Source organism: Neovison vison, chromosome X (assembly GCF_020171115.1).
Source record: "Neovison vison isolate M4711 chromosome X, ASM_NN_V1, whole genome shotgun sequence".
Taxonomy (NCBI): Eukaryota; Metazoa; Chordata; class Mammalia; order Carnivora; family Mustelidae; genus Neogale; species Neogale vison.
Genome location: NC_058105.1, coordinates 75,652,385 through 75,674,121, shown reverse-complemented (window position 1 = coordinate 75,674,121; position 21,737 = coordinate 75,652,385). Strand labels below are relative to the sequence as shown.

Genomic DNA, 21,737 nt, shown 5'->3' with positions numbered 1-21,737 from the left:
AGACTGACAGTGGCTCCTTAATAGCTCCTTCTTGGAGGGCAAGATAAGCTTTGAGGGGGCAGATATTGTGCTGGGGCAAAGTAGTTAGGATTCTTGCTTATGGAAGTGGCAGAAGGGCATGGCCCCCAGGCAACATAGTCACTGCTGCTAGTGCCAATAAAGACTCTCTGGTGGTGGTGGTGAGCGATGCTGTGGTTCACCTTCCTTTCTTTTTCCCCATGTGTGTCCTTCCTTGGTACTAGCTGCACCAGACAGGGATGATATAGGTAAGATACTTCTTACAATTTTTGGCCATGTTCAGGTTTTTGTCCTGCTGGATTGGTACAATTTCTTCATTATATCCTAAAGCTCTCAGAACTATTTTTGTGGGTATATAGTTGTTTATTCCTTATTTTCCTTATTTTTGTTGTTATTGTGGGAAGAAGTGAGCTTTAAAACCTCCTTAGTCTACCAATTTGGTGACATCTATCCTATATAATTGAATTTGTATAAAATACTAAAAATGGGCAAATCCACAGAGACATAAAGTAGGTTAGTGGTTGTCTGGGTCTTGGGTGAGTGGGTGATTAGAGAATAATGGCTAAAGAGTGAAGATAATTTTTTTAATGGTAAGAATCTTTCAAAAACTGATTGTGGTGATGTTATAAAATCCTATGAATCTCTGAAAAACAGTCTGAGGGGTTTGAAGTGGCGGGGGGGTGGGAGGTTGGGGTACCAGGTGGTGGGTATTATAGAGGGCACAGCTTGCATGGAGCACTGGGTGTGGTGAAAAAATAATGAATAATGTTTTTCTGAAAATAAATAAATTGGAAAAAAATGTATGAACCAACATAAAAAAATCCTATGAATATACTAAAGATTATAGAATTGTACAATTTAAATGAGTGAGTTATAGATATGCAAATTAAATCTCAATGAAACTGTTATAAAAATTAATATGACATAAGTTAGAGGATGGATTGGAGAGGAGAAAACTTGGAGGGAGATAAACATGTTAGGGGGTTTTGTAATAGTCCATTTGAGAAAATAATGGTATATACTATGACAGTAATATTGGGAAATGGAAGGAGGATAACATGGCAATACAATGTGTTGTAGAGTTATAATCAATAGAACTTACTATTGGTTGCATGTGGAGTGTGTAAAGGTGGGAAGACAAAGAAGACTAAAGTTTTGAATCTGGGTAAGTAAGAGGGTTTTGGTCTTATTCCTAGATACTTTAAGCATAGATTAAGTAAACAGGTTAGTTTTTCAAAGGAGGGGGGTGAATTCAGGACAATTTTAGTTTTTTTTACATGTTGTTAGGATCATCTTTAAACGATGTCCAGAATCTAATTTAAAAAATTCAGATTGGAGCTTAATGTCAAGAGAGGTTTGGCTAAGTATTTACGAGTAACCAGTAAATAGATGATAATTGACACCAGAAGTTAGCTTAAAAATTCCATAGAGAAAATATTGAGAAAGGAAGAAGAGGACTAGAGACAGAGCCTTGTGGGAAACAGCTGAATATAAGAAGCAGCAGTAGTTAACAGGTTAACTAAGGAGAACAAAGCAGAGACAAAAAAGGAAGGAGTATATTATAAACAGAGAGAACAGTATCAGAACTGCTTTACCAGAGGATTGGACATAAGCTTTTATTTTATTTTATTTTTTTACTTTTTTTTCCAATTTATTTATTTTCAGAAAAACAGTATTATTTTTTTCACCACCCCCAGTGCTCCATGCAATCCGTGCCCTCTATAATACCCACCACCTGGTACCCCAACCTCCCACCCCCCCCCCGCCACTTCAAACCCCTCACATTGTTTTTCAGAGTCCATAGTCTCTCATGGTTCACCTCCCCTTCCAATTTACCCCAACTCCCTTCTCCTCTCTAACACCCCTTCTCCTTCATGCTATTTGTTAGGCTCCACAAATAAGTGAAACCATATGATAATTGACTCTCTCTGCTTGACTTATTTCACTCAGCATAATCTCTTCCAGTCCCGTCCATGTTGCTACAGAAGTTGGGTATTCATCCTTTCTGATGGAGGCATAATACTCCATAGTGTATATGGACCACATCTTCCTTATCCATTCATCCGTTGAAGGGCATCTTGGTTCTTTCCATAGTTTGGCGACTGTGGCCATTGCTGCTATAAACATTGGGGTACAGATGGCCCTTCTTTTCATGACATCTGTGTCTTTGGGGTAAATACCCAGGAGTGCAATTGCAGGGTCATAGGGAAGCTCTATTTTTAATTTCTTGAGGACTCTCCACACTGTTCTCCAAAGAGGCTGCACCAACTTGCATTCCCACCAACAGTGGAAGAGGGTTCCCCTTTCTCCACATCCTCTCCAACACATGTTGTTTCCCGTTTTGTTGATTTTGGCCATTCTAACTGGTGTAAGGTGATATATCAATGTGGTTTTAATTTGAATCTCCCTGAGGGGCTAATGATGATGAGCATTTTTTCATGTGTCTGATAGCCATTTGTATGTCTTGATTGGAGAAGTGTCTGTTCATATCTTCTGCCCATTTTTTGATGTGTTTGTCTGTTTCATGTGGGTTGAGTTTGAGGAGTTCATTATAGATCCTGGATATCAACCTTTTGTCTGTACTGTCTTTTGTAAATATCTTCTCCCATTCTGTGGGTTGCCTCTTTGTTTTGTTGACTGTTTCCTTTGCTGTGCAGAAGCTTTTGATTTTGATGAAGTCCCAGAAGTTTTTTTTTTCGCTTTTGTTTCCTTTGCCTTTGGAGACGTATCTTGAAAGAAGTTGCTGTGGCTGATATCAAAGAGATTTCTGCCTATGTTCTCCTCTAAGATTCTGATGGATTCCTGTCTCACATTGAGGTCTTTTATCCATTTTGAGTTGATCTTTGTGTACGGTGTTTTTTTAAGATTTTATTTAGTTATTTGACAGAGAGAGATCACAAGTAAGCAGAGAGGCAGGCAGAGAGAGAGGAAGAGAAGCAGGCTCCCTGCTGAGCAGAGAGCCCAATGCGGGACTCAATCCCAGGACCCTGAGATCATGACCTGAGCTGAAGGCAGTGGCTTAACCCACTGAGCCACCCAGGTGCCTGGACATGAGCTTTTATTTTTTATTTATTTATTTTTTTCAAAGATTTTATTTATTTACTTGACAGAGAGAGATCAGAAGCAGGCAGAGAGGCAGGCAGAGAGAGAGGAGGAAGCAGGCTCCCTGCTGAGCAGAGAGCCCGATGTGGGGCTCCATCCCAGGACCCTGAGATCATGACCCGAGCTGAAGGCAGCGGCTTAACCCACTGAGCCACCCAGGCGCCCCCGGACATGAGCTTTTAAAGATAAAGATAGTAGGAGAGAGACTAAGGGTGTCTCAGGAGGGAGAAAAACAAAGTCACAAAAATAAAATGGAAACTGGTACAGAAATAATAGGAAAAAAAAACAGATTAATAGTCCTGAGACTCACCCACCACAGCTTCTTGGGGGACCTGAGAGTTGGAGAAAAAAAATGATGTGGCCCAACTGGCAATCCTTATTACCCTTCCTAGGTGAGGTTCTCACTTACCAATGGAACATCCCAGAAAGATCTGGCCCAGGGCCCAATGATTCTGCTTGCGTTTCCTGGATCTATTATTCTGCAGTGGATCCCATCAAGGTAAAGACAATATTGGTTTCCTGGAGGTAAGTTGCATAAATGGGTAAAGCCCAGCTCTGAAATGCTGGAATCCAGAGTTTGAGGAAAATTCCTCAAATATGAGGCTTATTTTAATAGACAGAAGGAGAGATGAAGAGAATAGGTAGCACCACATATTTGTGGGTTTTTTTTCTTTGTTTCTTTTTCTTTTTTTTTTGGATCATAAAGTCTATATGCCTAGGATTGTTGTCAAGGGATTCAAATTTTAGCCCCAAATTAGGTTCACTCTTGCCTTTAGGGTGACTTTGGTTGAGTCACTATCTTCCTGTTTCCTCATCTGGAAAATGAGTTTGTCTATCTAGCCAACCTTTCATAGTCAGCTGAGAGCAATCACTTATTGAGAGACATTTTAAGTATTTGGTGCTTTGGGTGATAAAAATATAACGATATAGATAGCTCAATAGATAGATCGATAGATAGATATAGATCTACTATCTATCAGTCTATCTATTAAGGATATCTAATAGATTATCTATCTATAGATATCTAAGATATCCTTATATATCTAAGGATATCTATTGATCTGTAGATCGATAGATAGATATATCTATATATAGATAGATAAAGATCTACTATCTATCAATCTATAGATCAATCGATAGATCTCTATCGATTGATCTATAGATTGATAGATAGTAGATCTTTATCTATTTAGATAGATAGGTAGATAGCAGCTCCTTAAAAGCCATATGAAAGAAAATGCTATGGGGGTCCATGAGAGAGTGATTACTTCTGCTTGGAGGAGGAGATGATGAAAGGGAACCTGGAGAAGGCACCACAATGGAAAGTGTATGTAATTTAAACCTTGAAACCTAAATAGAAGTATATCATAATTTTTTTAATGTTATTTTTTTTCCAATTTATTTATTTTCAGAAAAACATTATTCATTATTTTTTCACCACACCCAGTGCTCCATGCAAGCTGTGCCCTCTAGAATACCCACCACCTGGTACCCCCAACCTCCCACCCCCCCACCACTTCAAACCCCTCAGACTGTTTTTCAGAGTCCATAGTCTCTCATGGTTCACCTCCCCTTCCAATTTACCCAAAAGCACATACCCTCCCCAATGTCCATAACCCTACCCCCCCTTCTCCCAACCCCCCTCCCCCCAGCAACCCACAGTTTGTTTCGTGAGATTAAGAGTCACTTATGGTTTGTCTCCCTCCCTATCCCATCTTGATTCATGGATTCTTCTCCTACCCACTTAAGCCCCCATGTTGCATCACCAGTTCCTCATATCAGGGAGATCATATGATAGAAGTAGATCATAATTTAAGGTGTATGGCAGAGAAGAGGGCATTACAGGAAAAAAAAAAGATTGAAAAAGAAAGCATAAGGAAAAGTACTGGATAGTAAAAGTGCCTTGTGGGTTTGGTGATCAATGGATAGACCAGCCTAGCTAAAGTATTGGTTGGATAGTACACTTAACCTGTGTCCCAAGATGATTCTGAGAATGAATTAAGGTATATATCGGGGGTGCTTATAAATGTAAGACATTATGATAAAATGCTGAACACAGTAGAACTGGATGTCAGTCTTACATCCTGTAGAGCACTGCTACCCAGGGACATCTCTGGTTTTTTTACTGTCACCTCCTTTTTTCCCTTCTCAGGACATGTATAGTGGCCTGATTGGACCCTTGACCATCTGCCAAAAGGGCACCCTGGAACCCTATGGAGGCCGGAATGACATGGACAGAGAATTTGCCTTGCTATTCTTGATCTTTGATGAGAACCAGTCTTGGTATCTGGAGGAGAATATAGCAGCCCATGGGCCCCAGGAGCCAGGCCATGTTAACCTACAAGATGAGACTTTTCTGGAGAGCAATAAAATGCATGGTCTGTAGAAAAGAACCTATCCCTCTTCCAAAGAACTTCTCACTAGTTGCATGAAGGTATAAGATAGGCCCATCACTACCTAAGGGAGCATAACTCTTGAAAGGATGGAGAGGATTATAGGAAGGTGTTGAGTGGACAGATTAGAAGAACTGTCTCCTACTATTGTGCATTTATATACACAAAGTGGATAAGCAGTCCACACTAGATCAGGTGCCCATAAAGCAAGAGCCTGAGAGACACCATAAAGTTGTAGTGGCACCAGCATATTTTAACACACTAGAAAAAGAAGATGGAAATTTATGACCCTCGATATACCTGGTGAAGTGGCTTCATTAGGGCCCCTTTGCTTCAAAATCATGGGTTTAGTTTCTCAATATTATCTTATTTCTTTGCCACTCTGGATCTGGGATCTACTTTTTCAATAGATTCCAATATACATGGATGAAAGACATTTTGTCTTTTAGTCTACTTTCAAAACAAAGTTTCAATGTACAGATCGAAGAACTGGAGAAGAGAGCCTTAGAGTATAGAGTGCTGAATTCATACTGCATACAATGAAGAGCTTTTTGATGTTTGGGTGAATTTTGGAAGGAAATTGTACATCTAAGACTTCCTTCGTTTCAGAGACCTATGTATCATTTCACAAACAAGAGAAAATCTCAGAGTGAGCATTTAGATACATTGAAATGTATGAAGTAATCTCTCACCGTCCTTTCTAGTGCAGCATTTCTTTGTCCTGACTTGAGGATAAGGTGCAGTTTTGATAGTGAATCCAATAGAACTCAAAATCAGTATCTCATTGTCACATGGATTTTAGCTATTTACCCTTGATGGAGATATAAGTGATTCACATTAGAATAGAGGAGTCACAAAGTGAACAATGTGAACTTTTTAGCTCTTGTCAAATCAGAAAAAATAATTTACCCAGGAGAAAAGGGGAATTAGAACTTGTTAGTGTCCATTTGTTTGATTAATCCCCATTTCTATCTATTTACATTTTCATTAATTTAAACTCTTCATGTATCAGTCCATCTGCTTATTTGTCAGGTACTTGTTGAGCTCTTTATGAATGCTGGTACTAAAGATAAGATAATTTTGGGGTCTGAGGGAAAATAAATAATATATTCTTCCCTTCTCTTCCACATTCCTGAAGCAGTTAAAATTGAAAAAAAAGATAGGGATTATTTTTTTTTTATTAAAAGAAGAATAAATTTAATTTGTTAAATTTGTTAGCAGGTAATTAAACTACACCCTTAAATACAAATCAAGTAAGATACAAAAAAATAGAGACTATGATATTAGAAGTCTGGGGCATAGGAAAATTTTACAAATAATCAACTAATAATAATCACAATAGTAAGTATACTGACCTTATTTTTTTCAATTTATTTATTTTCAGAAAAACATTATTCATTATTTTTTCACCACACCCAGTGCTCCTTGCAAGCCGTGCCCTCTATAATACCCACCACCTGGTACCCCAACCTCCCACCACCCCGCCACTTCAAACACCTCAGATTGTTTTTCAGAGTCCATAGTCTGTCATGGTTCACCTCCCCTTCCAATTTACCCAAGTTCCCTTCTCCTCTCTAACGCCCCTTGTCCTCCATGCTATTTGTTATGCTCCACAAATAAGTGAAACCATATGATAATTGACTCTCTCTGCTTGACTGATTTCACTCAGCATAATCTCTTCCAGTCCGGTCCATGTTGCTGCAAAAGTTAGGTATTCATCCTTTCTGATGGAGGCATAATACTCCATAGTGTATATGGACCACATCTTCCTTATCCATTCATCCGTTGAAGGGCATCTTGGTTCTTTCCATAGTTTGGTGACTGTGGCCATTGCTGCTATAAACATTGGGGTACAGATGGCCCTTCTTTTCATGACACCTGTACCTTTGGGGTAAATACCCAGGAGTGCAATTGCATCAAAAAATGGGCAGAAGATATGAACAGACACTTCTTCAATCAAGACATACAAATGGCTATCAGACACATGAAAAAATGTTCATCATCATTAGCCCTCAGGGAGATTCAAATTAAAACCACATTGAGATATCAACTTACACACGTTAGAATGGCCAAAATTAACAAAACAGGAAACAACATGTGTTGGAGAGGATGTGGAGAAAGATAGGGATTCTTTTTTTTTCCCAATTTATTTATTTTTCAGAAAAACAGTATTCATTATTTTTTCACCACACCCAGTGCTCCATGCAAGCTGTGCCCTCTATAATACCCACCACCTGGTACCCCCAACCTCCCACCCCCCCCGCCACTTCAAACCCCTCAGACTGTTTTTCAGAGTCCATAGTCTCTCATGGGGTTTCTTAAGATCAAGTGTGAGCCTATTAAAGAGGCTAATTGGAAAACTAAATTTATTTCTGAAACTAAATGACTTGCTAATACCACCTCTTCAGTTGATAAATCTCCAACCCTGGCATTGACATAAATAAACAACAATACCTTTCCCTTTGCAGGGGCAGAATTTTCTCTATTTTGGCATAGTAAATTCACTTGCATTCTTTTCTGTGGTCAGACTGATTCAAGAGACAGAAGATTCAGAGGGGGTGGAGTTGATCATTTTAATTTCTTTTTTCACATTCACAATTAGTTGGGGTAAAAACAGAGACAGACTATAAATTCTCCTTCCATTATTTCCCCTATTATAGTGTACAGTAAAAATTACTTCCCCTCCATGAGAACACAAGGGGTACAGAAATGTGTCCTGGACATAGTCCTGACAATGTGAGTCAACATGGCTATGGGTAATTTGTTGTCTTTAGAGCATAGTATATAGCCTGGGAAGAAACAGATAATGAGGCCCATGCATTAATATCATTATTAAGTTCAAGAACATGACAAAGTATTTTTATTTAGCATATATTATAGGTTCAGGTGTCTCCTGGGTGCTCTGAAGAATGCAAGGAAACTATATTAGTATAGTACATATATTCATTTCCTGCTTACAAGGAGCCTATATTCTTGTTGGGGATATAAGCTTCCACAAATTAAAAGATGGAGTTTCTGGTGAGGTCCAAATAGTGGTGCAAACGATATTGTAGGGGTTCAGAGGTAGAAGGAGGTTAAAGGAATGAGAAGTGCTAGAAGAAGTAGATCAAGAAAGTGTTCTTGGATAAGGTGAAATTCTGACTGGGCTTTGAAAAGATGGATGAAAGAAGGCAGGATTTCTAGGGGTAAAGATCAGAAACATGAGCAAGGACACAAAGAACATGCATATGGGAACATATGGGGGATAGAGAATAAAACACCCTAATTGGAATAAATGTTTTAGATCAGAGATGAGCAGGGGGAGGTGGTTTAGGCTGATATTTTGAAGGACCTTGTTGGCTGAACTAAGGAGCTGTGGTCTTCATCTTTTAGGCAGGAGAGAGCTATTAGAGTATTTTAAGCAGTAGAATGACATGGTCAGATTAGTCATTTAGAAAGATCACTCCAATAAGACCAATGTGTAAAATGAACTGAAAGGAAACAAATAGAATAGAGATTACAGAAGTTAAGAAGCTATTGCCGTGGGCGTTATGTACAAATAATGAATCATGGAACACTATATCAAAAACTAATGATGTGCTATATGGTGACAAACATAACATTAAAAAGAAGCTATTGCTATCATCAGTCATGATAGGGATTTGCCCTAAGGCAGTGGCAATGGGAAATGGAAATGAGAGAAATGAGACTTTCTTTTTTACAGCCATTAATGGAAAGCTCTACAGCAACCTCAGGGGTCTTACCATGTACCAAGGAGAACGAGTGGCCTGGTACATGCTGGCCATGGGCCAAGATATTGACCTACACACAGTCCACTTCCATGCAGAGAGCTTCTTATATCGGGTGAGTGAGAAAAACACTGAGTACCTCAAGAATGATTAGAGGAATGCTTTGGTAGTCATTGAGGAAGAAGGGAACAACTTCTTAAGGAGCAAGATATTAGTTGAAAGAGGAGAGGTCTTGTACATGGAGAATTGAGCTGGGAATTCTAGTTTGGCTGTATATTCCAGGAGCAGTCACTTACCTCTAGTCCTTAGCTTTCCCTTCTAGTATAGAAGAAATGAGTAGCTTGTTTATGGTATAAGTAGGTTGAAGAAATCAATGTAATTGGATATCAGACAAGGGCTAGAGAGGTAGTGAACAGTGGTCCTAAGAGAAAGAAATTTCAGAGTGATATCTCAGAATCTATGAAAGTTCTTAATCCATTTTTAAAAGAACTTCAATTCAGGAACTACATGAAACAACATGCAGGTTTTGAAAGAAAAGGATATTTTGTCCTAAGGAAAGGGGGCAGTGTTGAAGACACTGGTATAGAATTAAAGATAAAGAAGTGTAATGAAGGTGATAGCATAGAGAGAAAATTAAATTGAGTTCAATTTCTGAAGGAAATATGTGGTTCCTTCCTGGGAGTCAATGCTTAAGCCAAATTCCCCAGCCTGCTGAAAAGTATGGAGATACTAGTTTAACCCACAGAGGAAGCTGGGATTTTCTTTTACTTTGTGACACTTTAAGAAAAAGTAGGAAGAGAGGGTCTTCTCTGTTGATTCAATTTGTGTGGGTGGGCTTATTGGGAAGATGGATAAGTTGGACTCTTTAAGCTGCACTCTGATCTATGAATTTTGGAGCCCCATGTCCCTGATTGGGACATCCAAGCTTTTTAGCTCCTATAAGCTCTGAGATTATATCTTTACCCTTCATTTCCTCTTCCCCACCTCCAATCTTTATTGTAGAATGGAGAGAGCTACCGGGCAGATGTGGTGGATCTGTTCCCAGGAACCTTTGAGGTTGTGGAGATGATAGCCAGCAACCCCGGGACATGGCTGATGCACTGTCATGTTTCTGATCATGTCCATGCTGGTATGGAGACCCTCTTTACTGTCTTGTCCCAAAGAGGTAAGCTCTAACTTCCCAAGATTGGAAGTCTTTAAACACTTTATGTAACCTACTGGAACCAGTTAATCCCTAGAAATCCCTTGCACCTGTCTTTCTGATCCTGAAAGAACCAGGACTTAAGACAGAACATGCCCCACTCAAGTGTTCTCTCAACTAATATTGCTCATTCTCCATTGTCCCCTTGTTCCTGCATCCTCCTGATTACTTTGACACCTATTGATTTCACATTGGTTGACCCAGCCTTAAACTTGTTAGGCTCAAAGCATTGATGCTTACTATAGATATGTTTCCTTTGAAATACATTTCATTTGAATATAAATTTATTATTTTAAGGGTCATTAGAGGTGATATTTCAAGAAATCTTGCGGGGCACCTGGGTGGCTCAGTGGGTTAAAGCCTCTGCCTTCGGCTTGGGTCATGATCCCAGGGTCTTGGGATCGGGCCCCGCATGGGGCTCTCTGCTCAGCAGGGAGCCTGCCTCCTCCTCTCTCTCTCTCCCTGTCTCTCTGCCTACTTGTAGATCTCTTTCTGTCAAATAAATAAATAAAATCTTTAAAAAAAAAAGAAATCTTGCCACTAAGTCCTTAAAGAAGAAGAGGAAATAATTCTAATAGTCACCTCTTAATTGATTTGTGGGGCTTGTGAAAAATTTCTTTCTGTCTTGGAACAATTTGGTCTAAAGCTAGATGGATATATTGGCCATCAATTACAGTTTACCCCAAAAGAGATATTACCAAGAATGAAAAAAAAAAGGTTTTGTCTTATATTTTTATATGGAGAGTGAATTTCTGGGGTAATTTCTTTACCAATCAATTGTTGTTCATCACAAAGAATATAGAAGTTTAGGCTGCCATGGAATTTGTGTCTTTGAGTCATTAACTGCTTAAGAGCCTCTTGACCTGAGTCTATGATTTCCATCCATTGACTCTCTGTCAGTGGAAACAGAAAGTTTGAAAATGTCTTTGGGCATTCAAACAAGCTTAGCAAACCAGGGTAGAGAACACAACTCTGCTATTTACCCCTCATGGAAAGAGGAATTGTCCATTATGATAGCCTGTATCTTGGAAAAGTTTTATTCTCTAGTAAACCGTAGTGTAAAAATGTGGCTTCAACTCTAGTACTACTACTTCTACTCCTACTCTAGTACTATTCTTTACTACCCAGATAGGTCCACATAATTATTTGTTGTATTTTATCAGTCCTTAGAACCAAAGTCAAGTGATGAATTTATGTTTCATCAAGATGTTATAGGTTCAGGGCACCTGAATGTCTCAGTCAGTTAAGTGTTTCCTTTGGCTCACGTGTGATCCCAAGGACCCAGGATCAAGCCCTGTATGGGGTTCCCTGCTCATCATGGAGTTTGCTTTTCCTTCTCCCTCTTTCTCTTTCCCCTCACTCATCATTTCTCTCTCTCAAATGAATTAATAAAATCCTTCTAAAAAGGTGCTATAGATTGAAGACAACAGGTTTTATCTGTCTATGGTGAGTTATCCAAAATCTGGACCATTTAATAGACAACAGACTATCACAATACATATCACCAATGCCTAAGGATAGTTCATATCTCTGACAATAAGCCAGCCCATAAAGCTCACCTATTTGCTTTTTTGTTTGTTTATACCTCACGATAGTCTAATTCAATATTGCTCCAACTGCATATGTGATAACTGGCCAACTATAGTTGAAGACAGATAGGGAAGAAAGGACTAATTGTTGAAACAAGTTTCCTAATGAGGAAACTGGGGATGAATACTGGAGCTAGAATGAAAAATTAGACTGGAGTAAGTTTTTGTTTGTTTACTAAAAGGAGAGGGGAAAAACAAAAACAAAAGAAAATGACCAATGTCTTGTGAGAAAGAATATTTATGTTTTATTATCTCTGCTTCATTTGTGAGAAAGGAGAAAGAGTCATCTGCTGAGTGTGAAAGGTGGTTGGTAAAATAAGGAACTTCAAGAGTGTGGACTAAGGTTTTAAATAACCATTCTGAGAGAAGGGAAAACAAAGTTAACTCTGAGTGATGGAAAATAAATTGATTATTGGCAGGCATCACTGAGGGTCTAAAGTTGGACACAAAGAATACTGGTGTTTACAATTACCTGATTTTTCTCCACCAGTATTCAGCAAAGTCAGACAAAATACAGGTAAAACATAGTTACTGTGTTTTTTGGTAGATGATTATAGTACTTCTGGTAAATTAGTAGTTGAAGTGATAGACCATAAAGTATAGATAGACCAGGAAAGGGAGGGGAGACAGGATGAAGCTAATAGTTTTGGGGGGGAAATGGAAGAATCTAGGAGCTAGAGATCTTTATGAAGTAAGGATACCAGACTAAATGGAATAAGTAGCATTCAAACGCTGAAAGAACAGGAGGATGTTATTAGATTTTATATATCTGAGATGGAGCAGTTCCAAATAACAAGTCCCATGTGACCATGGAAGGTGTTGATAGATAAGAGTAGATGTAAAATTTGGAGTTAAAAGTCCAGAAACTGTGATAAACTTGAGTGGTGAATGGTGGGAACTGAGGAAGAGGAAGACTGAGACAGGTACCAAATTTATTCCATGAATGAAAATAACTACCAAGTAACAGTGACAAAAAATGATTGTGAGTTTTCTAGACAAATAATATAAGCTTTAAACAAGATATATATAGATATCTATATATCTACATATCTACATATATATATATATATCTACATATATACATATATATATCACAAAAAAGGGAGAGACAATTATCTAAAGCAGTATTGAGAGGATATAAAGGAAACATAGTTCTCAGAGATCTCAGCCTCATTAAAGCCAGAAGAGGAAGCAGTGTCCCGAGAAGAGTTTGAATATGTTGGAAAGTGCTTTTGACAAAGAGCAGAAATTTCCTGAAAGGAGAGTATGAAAGGGTGACAAAATAAGAATGTGGATGGGAAGTACCAATAAATATGTACATAATAGCAGAGGAGTGACTTTCCTTTTGGACTCCTAAGCCCATGTTTTTGCTTATATTTTTGTCACTACTCAAAATCAAATCCATATACCAATACTGACTTTGACCATAAGGTAGTTAATTCCAGTGCCTTCATTTTGCTCAGAATACCACAGAGAAATTCCTCTAACCAATGCCAATGCCCACAGCAAACCAGTAGGAATAATAAAACTAACTAATTTCTTTTTGTTTTCCAGAACACATAAGCACTATTACCACCATTACCAAAGAGACTGGAAACGGTAAGAAGAATAACAAATAAACTGGATAGTTACATGTAGTACGTACTTGGTGTAGTGCCCCTGGAAGATGAGATTCACTGACCAAAAGGTGGACTACAATACTAGTGAGAAGCATTATGAGATTTATGTAACATTTCAAAAGCCAGGAACCTAAGGTTCAACTTCTTTAAGCAGATTTATTATCTCTGGCCCCCACTCCCAACTTCCTAAATTGAGAAAAACAGCCTCATCTCCAGTTGAAGGTTATCTTAGCTTCCCACCTAATGTGTGAGGGGAAGGAAAATTCAGGGTTTCTCTGGGTTGGACATGAAGGAGCTATGACACAGACTTAAGGTACTCATATAAACAGTACAAAACTAGTACAAATACCATCATACAGTCTGCTACAGTCTGCCTCAGCCATTTTTATTCTTGTATCTATGGAATACCAAATTGTTGACTCTCCAGAACCAGCCATTTCTGCCCTCCAAAAAAAAAAAAAGTGGAAGTTCTTGTCCTACCTAAACTAGGTCCAGATAGTTCTTTCACTCTCTCTCACACCATTTGAACCTGGACTGAAAAAGACTCAGAAAGTTATGAGCGCTAGTAAGATTGTTAGAGATCATCAGTTTAGTTTGGCGATTTTTTTCAGTTATGTTTGGAAAAGTCCTAATAATCTCCTTAAGTAACTTATAAACTGTCAACCAGGGAACTATGGTATGTCCTGGTGTGATTGGGGTAAGGTAAAGTGAGGCTGAGAGAATGGAATGTCATACATATATATTTGTGTATTCGTATATGTACATATATATTTGTGTGTATATACATATTTTTTGTGTATATTTGGATATATATACATATATATATATATATATATATATATATATATACTTCTATGTACATATATATTTATAAGTTCTTCTTAGAAAGGTTCCACAATTGGAGAAAAAAACCTCAAAAACTGTAATTGTGTACCAATAATTGTGTACATAAGAAACTGAGATGGAAGATAATTTGTCCAAGGTCACAAGAGGAGTTAAGTGGTAGAATATAAACTCAGAACTAGGATGTTTTCCAGTTTTCATTTGAACTCATTATATTTCATCTTCTCTCCATTCTTTAAGAATGTTCATTCATCTGTTTATTTATTTATCAAACATCTACTAAGTTCCAGTGACACTAAATAAAGTAAGACATATTCACTGCTCTCCAGGAGATTTGTGTCTAGATATGAAATTAGACACAAAAACAATAATTGCACTGCTAGTATACATTGTTAAAAAGGAGGGGGGGCAAAAATAACAACTGTTCTTTATTGTGCATTTGCTATCTTCCAGGTGCAATGCTAAATATCTTATAAATATTAATTTACTTTAATCTCAAAAGAAACCTCTGAGCTAAGAAGTATGGTTCTTTTTTAAATTTTTTTATTTATTTGACAGACAGAGATCACAAGTAGGCAGAGAGGCAGGCAGAGAGAGAGAGAGGAGGGGGAAGCAGGCGCCCCACTGAGCAGAGAGCCCTATTACGGACTCGATCCCAGGACCCTGGGATCATGACCTGAGTCAAAGGTAGAGGCTTTAACCCACTGAGCCACCAGGTGCCCTGCTAAGTATGGTTCTTATCACCATTTTATAAAACAGAAGACTGAAGTCCAGAAGTGAGGAAGATTAATTCACTTGGCCCAGGCAAGTAAATCACGGGCATACAAACAGGAAGGATACTTTGGAAACACAAGAAAGGACCATTAACTGTCCAGCTAAATTGAAGATGGCTTTGCAGAGACCTGTAATATTTAAGAGGGGTATAGAAAGATGAAGAGGGAGAAAGGGTGTTAAGAAAGTCTTGGGAGCCTGAAAGAGTGTCAGTTACTCTGGGAAACAAAGAATGAGCTATTGTAGCTAAGAGGAGAAGGTAAAACTTAAAAAAGAGGCAAGTTAGAGCTTGACTGTGAGAGTTGGAATGCCTGGCTTAATTCTGAATTTTATTCTGTGCGTTAATTAGAGATCAGCAAAAGTCTGTATACCAAGAACTAAAACAATCAGATTATTTCACCTGGAAAGATCAATGTGACATCAGTATTATCATGGCTCAAAAAGGTGAGAGACCAGACAGCACAGTGGCAAGTAGCTGCCATGGTCCAATAGTCAAACTGAGCATTGATAAGCTAGATGATTGAGTCATACTGCCTCCCTGAAGATTCTACTCATTGCCCCACTTCTATCCTCTGGAAACATGCAAACCAAATCCAATTACCTTCATTATTATTATTTTTACATCACAAGCCTTTATATATTTGGAGAAATATATCAAGGCCCTTTCTATTCTGAGTTTTAGATCTTTCTATGGAGGGTTTGGGATCTCAGTGATTCCTAAGGGCTTTCTCAGCTGTGATATCATGTCACACAAATTCTTTGTGGCCTATAAATCTGTCTTCATCAGCTGGTCTTTTTAGGGATAGTAGCAGTTCTTCTGTCCATTTTTGATGGAGTTATTTCTTCTTTCCCAGGCATTGACTGCAAATGGTGCCCCATTGGAATACTCTCCAACTCAGGGTTCCTATTTTTCTCTTATTCCATTTCAGATAAAATCCTCAGAGACATTGGAGAAGGAAATGTGAGGATGCTGGGCATGAAGATCCCTGTAAAGAATATTGAGATACTGGCTTCTGTTTTAATTGGTATGAATGTCATTCTCCTGCTCATTGCTCTGGCTCTTAGTGGTGTGGTCTGGTACCAGTATCGGCAAAGAAAGCTACGACGCAACAGAAGGTCCATCCTGGATGACAGCTTCAAGCTTCTGTCCCTCAAGCAGTAACAGCTGAATCCTGCAATGATACATCCTGAATGCAGTCCCAGAAGGCCATGTTCTAGTAACTGACCCTACTGTCATAGGGACATGGGAAGTAGAGAAGCAGAGGATGGAATCAAAATCATCTGGCATTTCTTCACTTATTTATTTACATGGAAGTTATGTACTTTCTCTTTATTTTTTTTCTCCACATGGGCACCTGGGGCAATGAATTTCCCTTGTATCTTATATCACAAATTTCAACAGCTGGTATATATCAACCACTAACACTTGGAAGATCTGGAAATTCCCAATAACTGATTCTTCTTACAAAGTAGATACCAAGGGTAAAACTCATTGATTAAGTTTCTGTTACTTTTCATGGTCTAGGCAAATTCACTCTGATCCAAGGTTAAGTGAGCTACAAAGATAATCCACTTCTAAACTAAGGACTAAGAAAATAGGCATATTGAAAAATGGGTGGGGTGGTATTTGAAGATAAAAATTTTATTTTGATTTTCCTTAGGAATAAAAACTATTTTGGGTAGATAGAATATTGTTGCTATTAGTACCTGCAACCCCTGGTGCCAGAAGTTCCTCAGGAAGTCCTCCAAGTTCCTGGCACAGTTACAATAAAGGCAATGTTGGGTGTCCTTTCCCTATTTTAGGCAACAAATCCTGTAAATCCAAGTACTTGATGGAAGACTATAAAACTGAGCCTGGTGATTTTAATGATTCTTGTGGCCTCTGGGCTTTTGTGACTGTGATGGAAACAAAGAGAACTCACTGGGAGAGTATAATATGGGTTTGATTACCCTGTTTGTGGAGTTTGCATGTTTGTGTTTTGGAAATGAAAAAGCTGTCTTAATCAGAGTGGTTGGTACCATCTTTTAACCCATAAGTACCAAAATACTTTTTAATTCTAAAAATATTATCCAGAGGGAAATAGGGGGCTTAAACCTGTCCACTGGGCAGGGAGAAGTGATCACAGATCTCATGGACTCCTTTGAAATTGGGGGTATAAGAGGTCTATTTGCAATTTGGGGAGCTTTTTAATAGGAGAGGATCCTTCTCTTTGGTACCTTTGAGCAATATTCCTTTGTAACCTATAAGTTCAAGCCTCTCTGAAACCTTGGTCAGATATCACAGACAGACAAGATATAAAGCATGGATGAGATAATATGACCCGACCTCACTACAATAACCCTAATACCATTTTACATGAAAAGTGGAGAACAGAAGGCATAGAGGCAGAATGAAGATAATAACTGAAATAGGCAGTGCTTTACACTTTACAAATCACCTAATACCTGATTGTATTTGACTTGTTTTAGTTCTACCAACGTGATATATGTTTTATATATGAATAAAGAAAAGATCAGATGGAGTAATTTTACCCAAGGTCATTTAGCTAGAAATTGAGCAAAGATTCATGTCTTAATTTGTTTGACTCCAAATACCTGGTTTCATTCGGTATATAATAGAAACTTCCATTGACTGCAACTTTTCCTGTCTTCTCAGGCAACCCGTCTGCCTAGTTAGGTACCCTTTGCAGATAAAATGTAGAAACCCACAAGACTGGTACTCAGTTGCCATATAACATGGAAGGTTGAAGAATAAAACACTGTCTAGAACATATAATTCATTTTGGCTTACAGTAGTCAGTGACTTTCCGGAGACCTTCATGGGAAACAACAGACACATAAGAGGGGAAGGAAATGATGGAAAGTTTAAGTTGTTAGTTGTAAAATCAAATGGTAGAGTATTTAAGCCATTGCTTAATCAGTATATTTAACAACAAAAATTTTTGCCCTATTGTTCACGTGGAAGATATGGAAAACCCAGTGCATACTGGGGACTCTATAGTTAATAATTATGGTTTGCACGCAACTGGGTGGTCGTTAGCTTGGTCATCATCATGAATATGAGACAAGGAGAAGTATGTGGAATAGAAGATGGCGGGGGATTAGGAAGAGGCGCCTTTTCAGCTGGTACCCCAAAGTGAGCTGATAACCTACCAAAGAACTCCGATCACCCATGAAATCAGCCTGAGATCAGAATTATACACGTCTGGATCTCTACAGGGGCAGAAGATGCCAGTGGGCAGGTAAAGTGGAATGGGAACTGCGGACTGATATCGGAAAATAAACAAAAGGGGGAGGGAGCCACCAGTGGCTACCGGTGGGAAAGTAATACCCCAATACGAGCAAGAGTGCCCTGCATCTGGGGACCAGCATTAACTTGGAGACTGGTTGAAAGCAATCCAAAAGAGCAAAGGATCGCGGGGGGAAATTGTGGGAATCAGGGCAGCTAGGGACAGGGGTTTAGGTCCCCAGTCCCAGACGGCCTCCCCTTCCGGCTCCTGTGAGGGGATGGGAGCCGCGCCGGTCTGCAGAACGCGCGCTAGCCCTACCACAAAGCTCGAGATATGTACGCACGTCCCTCAAGCTCCCCTGAGTTACAGAGACCCGGCCGGCACTCTTTGACCCGCGCCATTGTTTCAAAGCCTAAGCCATGCACCCGAAACTCTTCCCCTGACAGAGGCGCACAAAAGCCCAGCCTGGGGCTTACGGACCAGCGCCCTGTTCTTAGTGCCCCAGACGCGCGCCCAACCCATAGCTGCCTCTGAAAAGAGGTACGCGCAAGCCGGGCACTCCCAGCCCTGGCTGGCAGCAAAATCTCAGTGTGCGATCGCTGTTTGGAACCTCTCTGGTGGTCGGGAGCTCCCAGACAGCCGCCACTGCCTTGGCTTTGGGTACAAGCAAAAGACCCTGAGCCCCCAGGGTCTGCAACTTGGAAACTGTGCTGCCAGCAGCCAAGGGGGAATTTATTCAGCTTCTGCACCCAGACTGAAGCTTCTCTCTGAGACAGAGATCAGGGTGCGGTTTGATTTCTTCTAATACTAAAAAAACCATCAAAGGCGGTCAAGGTGAGAGGAAAAAAACCGCCAGAGAACAAAAGCCTGAAAAAAAACAGTTTCCCCAGAGCCCACCCCCTTGAGGGGGGCGGGGGGACTCAACTCAGGAAACATTATTGACTGACAACCCACGTGGCAGGCCCCTCCCCCAGAAAACAAACCAAGAAAGAAAAAAAAAAGGACTACAAGAGAACCACCACTACTTCATAGGAAAACTTGTATTGTTCACTCGTTTCCACTATTCCGGTTCATATATATATATATTTTTTTTTTACACAGAGGTAATTTTTTTAACCTATTTACCATCACAGCGAGCTGTACAGTGCATCAAATTCCATAATACCTTTCTAACCTGAACTTTTTGATACATACACCTATGTTTTTCTTTTGCATTTTTATTTTTTGAATTCCTTTCTTTAAAATATTAGTTTAGTTTAGTCTAGTATATTCCTTTTTATTTTTATCCTCAAATATTCATATAGAGTTAACATCAAAGTAATCCCTTTTCCCCAATCAATACTACACCTATAGGTAAACCAATTTTTAATCCCCTTTATCTTAGGAAAGTGGAGTCCTTTAACAAAGATATCAAGATACATCCAGGAAGAATCAAAACAACCTTCCTCGCACACACTGAGAATTTATAAGAACTCTCCCATCTTCTTCCACCAGTGTTTCTGTGTTTTTTGTGTTTTTCCTGATAGCATATAAATTTTACACTTGTGGTTCTTTTTGACGAGGTTCTTTCTTTATTTGCATATATATATATATATTTTCTTTCTCTTGCCATATAATTGTACCAGTCTTTTTACCTCTTTTTGTTTGTCTACTTCATAAATCTTACCTTGGGGCCCATCTGGGCTGAACCTTCTCTTTCATCTTCCCTTTCTTTCCTGTCTCTCTCTCTCTCTCTCTTTTTTTTTCTTTTTCTTTTTCTTTTTCTTCTTTTCCTTATTTTCTTTTTCTCTTTCTTTTCTTTTGTCTCTCATTTGGGTGGGGAATCCTGTTTGCTCAGAAGTGTTACAGGGTGCACCTTGACTGCACCAGAGTTCATACATCCTGCTACATCTGTTCAGTCTTCTCCCACCAAAATGACTAGGAGGAGGAATACCCAACAGAAGAAAAATACAGAAGATGGACGTTCTGCAACAGAGCTAACGGCTATCAACATAGACAATATGTCGGAAAGAGAATTCAGGCTAACAATTATCCAGGCAATAGCTAGGTTGGAGAAAGCCATGGATGACCAAACAGAATTGATTAGGGCCGAACTGAAAGCGACCAGACAGGATGTTCACAATATTAGGGCAGAGCTTAAAGCTACCAGGGACGAGCTTCACAATGCTCTCAATGAGTTCCAATCAAATCTAAACTCTCTCAAGCTAGGTTAACTGAGACAGAAGATAGAATTAGTGACCTGGAAGACAAACAGATAGAGAGAAAGGATCAGGAGGAAGCCTGGAACAAACAGCTTAGATCCCACGAAAGCAGAATCAGGGAAATAAATGATGCCATGAAGCATCCCAAGGTCAGAATTATTGGAATCCCTGAAGGGGAGGAGAAAATAAGATGTCTAGAAGATATCGTGGAACAAGTCCTTCATGAAAATTTTCCGAATCTCGTGAATGAATCCAGCGTTCATGTACCAGAGGCTGAACGGTCTCCACCCAAGATTATACATTCCAAAAAAACATCACGACACCTGATAGTCAAATTGAGGAATTATAATTGTAGGTATAATCTCTTGAAAGCCGCCAGGGCATAGAGGCTCCTTACTTACAGAGGGAAGCCCATCAGAATAACGTCAGACCTGTCCACAGAGACCTGGCAAGCCAGAAGAGGCTGCCAAGATATATTCAGGACACTAAATGAGAAGAACATGCAGCCAAGAATACTTTATCCAGCAAGACTGACATTCAAAAAGGATGGAGATATAAAGAGTTTTCAAGACAGGCAAGGCTTAAAAGACTATGCAACCACCAAGCTGACACTGCAGGAAATATTAAGGGGGGGGTCTATAAAAGAGGAAAAATCCCAAGAATAGCATTGAACAGAAATATAGAGACATTCTACAGAAAGAAAGAATTCAAAGGTAACTCGATGTCAATAAAAACGTATCTATCAATAATCACTCTCAATGTGAATGGCCTAAATGCACCCATAAAACAGCACAGGGTTGCAGATTGGATAAAACGACAGGACCCATCCATATGCTGTCTACAAGAGACCCATTTTGAACCTAAAAATACACGCAGATTGAAAGTGAAGGGGTGGAGAAGCATCTTTCATGCCAATGGGACTCAAAAGAAGGCTGGCGTAGCGATTCTCATATCAGATAAATTAGACTTCAAACTAAAGACTGTAGACAGAGATACAGAAGGATACTACATAATCCTTAAAGGGACTATCCAACAAGATGAT

At 39.2% G+C, this 21,737-nt stretch overlaps 1 protein-coding gene across 5 annotated transcripts in view; it reads left to right on the top strand.

The window, feature by feature from the left end:
* The window catches only part of HEPH (hephaestin), a 171,816-nt gene extending 154,003 nt beyond the window's left edge, over nucleotides 1-17,813 (top strand). For 3 of the 5 annotated variants that reach the window (XM_044234962.1, XM_044234965.1, XM_044234963.1), the window contains 6 exons: nucleotides 3,513-3,619; nucleotides 5,273-5,498; nucleotides 9,217-9,356; nucleotides 10,244-10,406; nucleotides 13,586-13,630; nucleotides 16,194-17,813. In XM_044234962.1, the coding sequence (XP_044090897.1) occupies nucleotides 3,513-3,619; nucleotides 5,273-5,498; nucleotides 9,217-9,356; nucleotides 10,244-10,406; nucleotides 13,586-13,630; nucleotides 16,194-16,426 (914 nt within the window). In that variant the 3' untranslated portion in view covers nucleotides 16,427-17,813. The remainder of the gene's footprint in view (nucleotides 1-3,512; nucleotides 3,620-5,272; nucleotides 5,499-9,216; nucleotides 9,357-10,243; nucleotides 10,407-13,585; nucleotides 13,631-16,193) is intronic. The other 2 variants (XM_044234966.1, XM_044234964.1) reach the window with 1 other exon arrangement.
* Nucleotides 17,814-21,737: the final 3,924 nt, after the last annotated feature.